The sequence below is a fragment of the Rosa rugosa genome, chromosome 3, assembly GCF_958449725.1.
Source record: "Rosa rugosa chromosome 3, drRosRugo1.1, whole genome shotgun sequence".
Lineage (NCBI taxonomy): Eukaryota > Viridiplantae > Streptophyta > Magnoliopsida > Rosales > Rosaceae > Rosa > Rosa rugosa.
Window position 1 is genome coordinate 15,716,949 of NC_084822.1, and position 8,828 is coordinate 15,725,776.

An 8,828-nucleotide genomic window follows, 5' to 3' on the forward strand; every position below is an offset into this window, starting at 1 on the left:
AATTTTATACGTTGTGGCAGCACAATTGGCACGAGAACAGCACACCCAAATGTGTGCAAGTGAGAAACGTTAGGTTCGTACCCATTTACCAGCAGTAACGCAGCTAAGGTTAGGTAGTAGTAGGCTTCAACAGGACCAATATAACTGCATGCAATATTGCATAGCCCTACGCAGAAACTAAAAGCTTGGTGTGCATTACCAAGATTCTATCTGCAAGACCATCTTGGGTGTGAACATATAGAACTGGATGTTTAGCATTAATCCCAAGGAATATGCAATAATCATCGAAAGTCTTCGATCTAAACTCTCTAGCAACATCAAGTCTTATGGACTTTATGGGATAATATGAGTGATGTGCCCTTACTTTCGTGATCTGGGCGAGAGTTTAGTAAAGGCAACATTTATTGTGGACAGTAGTGTAACATGTGATCACATTGTCGATGCATAAGCCAAACCATGAAATTGTATTTGACAGTTGCAATTCTGCTGGGCCCAACGGATAGAAACTCTTAACATATTCTCTCAAACCAGGCATATATAGTTCCTTCATAGCTTTGGCCCACTCTACATGATTTGGGTCTTTGGTTTTATACTCGACAAGAATCTGTATATTTTCATGCCACAGAGTCAGCACCTTCTTACTGGAAATTTTGCTCATGTAAGCATCAGTGATCAACAAGTTGGTGAAAACAGCATGTGCAATTAGACAATGTGATTCTGGGACATGCGCATGTGTATTCATGCAATTTATGAGATTCTGGAAGATACGAAGAGTACCTTGTTGTTGTAAAATTCAGCCATCTGCCAACTTTCTTCGACATGTGCAATAGGCATGCTCATACCTTGTTTAAAGGGAGAAAAAATAATAGGGGTCTGGAAAAATGAACGAGTTCACACATTCCTAACCGAGTATAGTTATGGTTCATTTCCATTACCACATTCTTTCCCTGTATAGGCAATCCATGCTAAAGCTGAGAGACTGTCAGCAGCACTCTTCAAGTGATTGAAAAAATCAGATCGCCTTCCTTCTGTCAATTTATTTGCCTTTGTAATGACCTCGTTGAGTGGCTTCAGAAATTCAGCCAACCCTGCATTGTCAGGTTTCTGCACAAAGATAAACAAAAAGACGGTGTTAAACTTGGGCAACCCAATTCTACCTCATATACCAGATATAACCTATAACTCGTTTACCAATTCATGCTTCTTCAATATTCTTAGTCGATAATTGCAGCATGAATCATTCAATTCCACCAAGATAGCAACACCATCCTTCAAACTCGAAAAGTTGTTTCTTTTTTACATTTACCATTTCATTGCTAATTTGCTACTCTAAGTTTTGCTTTTCATGAACACAAAAATCTTGCATTTCTTTATAACTGTATAAATAATGCATCAACTATTCGCCAACACAAATGGACAACCGCCCATCAGATCCAAACACATAGGAAAAGATAGCACATTGGTTTCCCGGTCCTATACATAATCACTCACATTTCGAACCCAATTAACATTGCACACTAAAACTGCACCTCAATCTCAAATTTCACCATCTCTTAACCTAAACTCAAACCTCTCCTCCAATCCATACGTAAAATCCAAAACCCAGCACCCAATCCAAATCAAACAAAAGAATAGGGAAATGAAAACTCAAAGCTAAAAAGCTCAAAGAATAGGGTGGCACTGACCTTGTGTTGCTTGACCTTGATAATCAGGTCCTTCTGTGCAGCAAAAGCCTCCTCCACAATCTTGGTGATATCCAACACCTGTCCCCCAATCTTCTCCGCAGCGGCCGAAATCCTACCCACGTACTGCCCAATCAGATCCTCGAACGCCAAAACCGACGGATCCAGCGGCGCGTCGTCCCCACTCGCCGCCGCCGCCGCAGCAGAGCCCCCGGACATCGACAGCGCCTCCAGGCGCGTCACCGCCGATTCAAGCCTCTGTATCAGCTTCTCCTCCATCGCTCAAATTCTCTGTGGCTCACTCTCTGCGTCTGTGTGTTTTAGATTAGAAAGAAAGAAAGAATGAATGAAAGAATGATCAGAAAGCCTTTTTGTACCTGAGGAATGGGAAGAACAGCTAAAAAGTTAACTAGGATGTGTGACCAGACTTGCCAAATCAGCTTAATCATTGCCAATGCATCCTCAACTAATATCATTCCTTTTGTCAAGGCCATCGTATGCCAATATGATCTCCCCATGACCCTATATGTTGGAACTTTAGGTTCAATATAAATTTGAATAGCAATGTCCAATATATACAAGAGATCCGTTGCTGATCGTAATGAAATAACTATTGCCTTCAAATGTTTGTCCAAGCCAACGCACTTCATATCCTTGTTATTGACAATAGGAATATAAAAGAACAAAGGATCCAGTAAGACTGCAAAGACACATGATGTTACAAATGCCATCTTCCACTTTGGAAGGAACGGCCGGTGTCGATCCAGGATGATCTTTAATTTTGTTGGCGATTCTCTTCTTGATCTTTGGCCTTCATTGCTCCTGGCAGATTCCCTCATGGTAGTTTGTTCTGCGATGCTGAAAAGGACAACAAACAACAAATTGTATCCATCAGAAAGAAGAATCATTAGAAGAGCCAATGAAGATTCAGTAGTGAGTAGCCTATGCCTCTAGCTTGTGTTCACAAAAAAAGCAGTTTACTCTATTATTAATACACAAATCCAATAAAAACAAGCTCAGGACCAGCTTCCATAAACTTGGTCTTGCCATCGATATCCAAGCAGAAGCTGCACTCAATTAAGCAATGGCTACTACCATGGGAAGCTACAAATTTGAAATTTGATATCGTACTGTACGATATCAAATTTCAAATTTCCTCATTCAAGGATGTAAGATCAAATATGGACATAACACATATCATCGTAAAGTAATTGATGATTAGCTTAATATCAATCCTAGTTTAACATGGATACAAACAGTAAATCAATACTAGTGACTTAATGAAGTAGTGTATCAATTCATTAAGGATAGTAATCCATTGCTTAGTCGACAAGAAAGGCTACAAGTTGTGATACATTAGGAATCTAATAGTGAAACCTAAACCGACAAGGAATGCTTTAATGGGAAGCTTCTTGAGGTTTAAGTCTCATATATATACAGATGAATTGGTCCCTGATTACTACCACGACTATTGCATATTGTTCTGTCCATTGAGAAGCAAGTTGGTAAGTAACAGAAGACCACATTCAGTGATCGAGTTAAGCAGTTGCATAAGATGGAATCCATGTCTGTTATTGCTGAAGGTAAGCCTTAATCCTTTTATGATTGTTGTGCATATGTTGTGAGCGTGTAACTATGGTTTTACAATTGGTATCAGAGCATAGGCTCACAAATATGAAAAATCGTTTTAGGGTTTTGCAAAACAAACATAAATTTTTTTAAGGGTTTTTGCTTTACGGGTCAAGTAATTGATCAGGTTACTGACCAAGTCACTGGTCATGTAACTGGTCAGGTACCTGACCAAGTAAGTAACTGACCAGGTAACTGACCAAGTAACTGGTCAGGTACCTGATCAAGGTAAGTTACTTAAGTCGACTGCTGCATCTGGTTAATTATAAAATTCACGCTTCCGCTATGATTTTTTTTTTAGCAGCAAATTGGGGAAAAAGCAAAAACAGGTTTTTCTGTGAAAATTGTTTTCGATTCATAGCATGATAATTAAGTTTTGATTGTGCCCAAGAACCCTAGTTGCATTCCCGGCGTGCGTTATGTTAGAGTAGATGGTGACCGGATGAAATTTACAATTTCTTGATTGTTCTGTGGATTTTTGGAATCGAAACAATTGTCTGTGCTTCAATGTGTATGTGTGAATTGATATGCATGTTCAATTGATTGATGATATGGTATTGTATCTGTGATTGTGTAAAATTGTATGAAGAACAGAAATCTCCCAAATTTTGTTTACACGTTGTTAAAGTTGACAGATACAAGAGCTTAACTTTCTTACAAGGATGAATCTGGATAGAATGTAAAGTAAAAGAGCTCATATGTTTTGTGGTTTTCTGTTGGCATAAGTGATTATGATGCACAAAGCATCCTTCATTGATGTTGGCAGAAAACATTGATCAGGTACGTGTAACTGGTCAAGTAACTGACCAAGTAACTGTACCTGATCGAGTAACAAAACTGAAATTGTGTTTTGTGTTTTAAAACTATGCTTCAATTTTATCTTCCAAAGAAGTGGTCAAGTGTGGTTTTAGAATACAAAACAGCAGTATGCATGCTTGATGAAAATAAATTCGGATACTTAGAAATTTTTCTTCTGTCTAAAGATGTGGATAAATTTCTTTGGATAACTTGTTTTCATTGAACATGGCATATTGATAAAGAACTCCAGGATATTAAGTTTCTGCTCAAAAGTGATGCTTAATATTGTTTTTGTTATGGACTGATATGAATGCAAGTATGGATTGTTTAGGTTTTCTGTATGTTCTTGTTTTAGTTGCTTAAAGCTAAATAAAACATAGAAAACTTAAAATTAATTTTCTTTACAAAATTGAGAAGTCACATGAATTTTGTTTTGCTCCTTAGGTAACTCTTACATGAACTTGAACAGTGTCTTGATGTTAACTGGAACCAACTATAGAGCTTGGCTAGGCTCCGTAGAAAACTACATGGGAATGCATGAAAACATAGACTATTGCTTCACTGAGGACAAACCTGAAGAGTTAACTGAAAAGAGCACTAAGAAGGAAACTGATCTTTACAAGAAGTGGCATAGATCCAATAGAATGGCTAAGAACCTCATTCGAACCTCTATGTCTAAGACTGTCAGGGGAAGTATTGAAGAGCCTGAGCTAGCATCAGATTTTCTGGAACACATAGGTGCTAAGTTTAAAGAAAGTGAAAAAGCAGAAGCAGCTAGACTAACCAAGGAGTTTCATGATTTGAAGTACATGGGTTCAGGGGGAGTTAGAGAGCATATTATGAAGATGATCAATATAAATGGCAGACTCAGAGAGCTCTTGATGGGGGTTAGGGATGAGCAGGTAGTGCATTATGCACTACATTCCTTGCCTAACAGTTTTAGTCATCTTAGGACCAGTTACAACTCTCAAAAGGGAAACTGGACTCTAGATGAACTTATATCCATCTGTGTGGATGAGGAATCTAGGATCAAGGAGGAAAAGGAACCTGCTACAACCATTAACCTCATTGAGAAGCCTAAAAGGAAAAAGCCCCAGAATAAGCTCAAGCCTACCAAAGCCATAACTAAGAGTTCAACAGCTGCAGTGGCCAAGGAAAACAGGCCATTCAGGTTCAAGTGCTACTTTTGCAAAAGAGTAGGACACATGAAAAAGGACTGCACTGGCTATAAAAATTGGTTAGCCAAAAAGGGTAAGATTTTTTCTAATACAGTTTTTTCCTTAGAAATTAATCTTATAAATGTTGAACCACAGTCTTGGTGGATAGATTCAGGCTCACCTATTCATATTACTAATTCTTTGCAGGGATTCATAAGGAGGAGAATCCCAAAAAGTGATGAAATGAACCTATGTGTAGGCAATGGCATGAGAGTGGCAGTCAAGGCTATTGGAACCTTAAAGCTCGATTTAGGATTAGGAAAATTATTAGTTCTGGACAATGTTTTTTATGTACCTTCCATGAGAAGGAATTTGGTTTCAGTTTCTCTTTTAGTAAAATCTGGTTGTAGACTTGTTATGGATAGTAATGGAATTCTTATTTCTAAAAAATTCTGTTCAAATTGGTTCTGGTGTTATTATGAATGATTATTTACAGTTAAATTGTTCAATGGCTCAACAAGAAATTTTACTTGTTGAAAATAACACCAACAGTACTAGCACTTTAACAGGTGTTAAAAGAACCAAACTAAATGAAAAGTCTGCATTTTTATGGCATAGAAGACTCGGCCATGTTTCAAAAGAGAGACTGAAAATTTTGGTGAAAAACAACATCCTAAATGAACTTGATTTTTCTGATCTAACAGACTGTGTTGAATGCTTTAAGGGAAAAATAACTAATACTAGAAAGAAGACTGCATATAGAAGCCAAAATTTATTAGAACTCATACACACTGATATATGTGGACCATTTAGGCATCAAACTATCTGTGGGAATGTGTATTTTATCACATTCATTGATGATTTTTCTAGATACAGTTATGTTTATCTACTTTCAGAAAAGGCACAAGCATTGAAAGCTTTTCAAATCTTTAAGTCTGAGGTAGAAAATCAACTAGAAAAGAAAATCAAAACAGTAAGATCAGATAGAGGGGGTGAGTTCTATGGCAAGTACACTGAATCCGGCCAACAAAAGGGTCCATTTGCCTTGTTTTTGCAAGACAATGGAATTAAAGCTCAATATACAACACCCTATAACCCACAACAGAATGGTGTTGCAGAGAGAAAGAATAGGACTCTTTTGAACATGGTTAGATGTATGATGTGTACAACAGGTTTGCCTAAATTTCTGTAGGGTGAGGCTTTAAAAACTGCAAATTATATTTGCAACAGAACACCTAGCAAAGCCATAGAAAATACTGCTTTTGAGCTTTGGTGTGGCAGAAAACCTAGTCTTCATCACTGCCATGTTTGGGGATGTCATGCAGAAGCTAGGATTTATAATCCAAGCTTGAATAAACTTGATCCTAAGACAGTTAGTTGCTATTTTATAGGTTATCCAGATAAATCTAAAGGCTATAAATTATATTCTGCTCATCATTCACCTAGAATTTTTGAAACACATCAAGTAAAGTTTCTAAGTGAAAAAGTTCACAATACAAACCTTGAGGATTTAACCTCAGATTTTGAGGAAATTGTGTCGGATGAGAATATAAGTGTTGTATTGCCTTTAGAACAAGATGTAACTGATCGAGTCACTGGTCGAGTAACTGACCACGTAACTGTCCCTGATCAAGTAACTGGTCATGTAACTGACCAAGTAACTGTCACTGGTCAAGTAACTGACCCTGTAACTGGTCAAGTACCTGTCACTGGTCAAGTCACTGACCAAGTAACTGTCGCTGGACAAGTAACTGATCATGTCACTGGTCAAGTAACTAACCAAATAACTGTCACTGGTCAAGTAACTGACCCTGTAACTGATCAAGTCCCTGTCAACCCTCAGCCTAGAAGATCACAGAGAGCAAGAAAACCAACTTATGGGGGGGAAGATAGTGACTACATTGTTTATCTGCAAGAAGCAGAAATTGAAATGGACTGTGCAGAGGACAATGATCCAACTACATTTAACCAGGCTATTGAAAGTAATGAATCTCACCAATGACAGCTAGCAATGGAAGCAGAAATTGATTCCATGAGCCAAAATGCAGTTTGGGAATTAGTTGAACCTGACCCTAATCAGAAACCTATAGGTTGTAAATGGGTTTTCAAAACCAAAAGTGATGCAAATGGCAATGTAGAGAGACATAAAGCAAGATTAGTTGCCAAGGGTTTTACACAGAAGGAGGGCATTGATTTTACTGAGACTTTTTCTCCAGTTTCTACAAAAGACTCGTTTAGGATAATCATGGTGTTTGGACCCAAAATGAACATTTTGGCCTGACAAGGCACGTCTTGGAGAAATTGAGCCAATATCAGTGGCTCAAGCTATATATTGTCGACAAGCTCGAAATATATATTTAGAGGCTAAATAAAGCCTACTATGGAAGTATGACAAGTCAACTTTAGCATATTTTCCTACTTCGGCTAGGAAAAACCGAGCTAGACAAGGAAGGAGGGGTGGCAGACTAACCAAATGAAATCGAAATATGCTGAAACTTTCCAGATCCATTCTAGACAGCCCAAGGATCATTTCTTATGAAGAGTGCAAGAGCTTTTTTTGAGTGGAAGGCCTTCAAACAATCAGCCCAATTTTCTACAGAAGCAAAACTGGAAAACTGGACCTGTAAGAGGTCCAGCAGCATTTTCGGCCCAACCACATGGAATAAAAATCTGAAAATTTGTCAGGATGATCTACACTCATAGTGGAACATTTCATATGAAGAAGTCGAAGGCATATAATGAAGTCTTGTTGGAGAAATAATTGAAGGAATAAAGGGGCAGAAACTGACCTAAAACCAGCTCAATATTCACATGTTCATGTTTCCTACCCACATGAAGAAAGCTAGATGCTTTTCTCTTTTTCCTTGGATATATTTTTCTTCTACAATCTCTTTAATAGATCATCACCACTTCCATGTTGCTGCACCTTCATGCTTTGCTTTCATTTCATCTTTTCTCTATCTTTTCCATATTTTACAAGTGAACTTAGATCTACTTTCATTATTTTTCTTCCACTCATCATTTCACTCTTCTTTTTCTTCCCTATATAAACACCTTCTCTTCTCATTCTAAAACACACATTCACATTCCACAACAACATCTCTAAGATGATCTAAGTTCTCTCTAGAGCAAACCTCTCTAAGAGCAACTCCTCTCCCTCTCTTTCTCTTTCTCTTAGCGGTGATCACACTCCTAGTCCTAGTCTTCTCAGAAGCCGACTTTCAGTGCCACCAAACCCTCTGTCAACGTGCTTCGGTCCTAGTCTCCTCGGGAGCCGACAGTAGTGCCGCGACCACAACGGTTACAGAACCAGCCAAGCAAGGGTAACGCCCTAGCAACCCAGCCAAGCTAAAGTCACGCTTTAGCAAGTTCTCTCTACTTCCCGGTGGTTCTCGCTCTGCTCGGTCTACAACATCGAGTATCGATTGTGATTTTCAAGAAGCTCAGCAAAAGTCCTCGCCACGAGGCACAAAGAATCCCACGACGAGGTTGGTGCTCTCCTCGTCTACAATCGCTTGAAAGAAGTCAGGTCAAGGGACACCCCCGACGACCGCACCCGAAC

General features: G+C 38.6%; 1 protein-coding gene across 1 annotated transcript; it reads right to left on the bottom strand.

The window, feature by feature from the left end:
- Positions 1–330: 330 nt before the first annotated feature.
- Positions 331–2,025, bottom strand: LOC133739514 (cyclase-associated protein 1-like). Its single transcript, XM_062167298.1, has 4 exons — positions 1,686–2,025; positions 936–1,104; positions 778–842; positions 331–604 (listed from the first exon to the last, which is right to left on the bottom strand). Exons 1-4 carry the CDS (start codon positions 1,959–1,961, stop codon positions 386–388), a joined length of 729 nt encoding a protein of 242 aa, XP_062023282.1. The 5' UTR covers positions 1,962–2,025; the 3' UTR covers positions 331–385.
- Between the last annotated feature and the right edge of the window lie 6,803 nt (positions 2,026–8,828).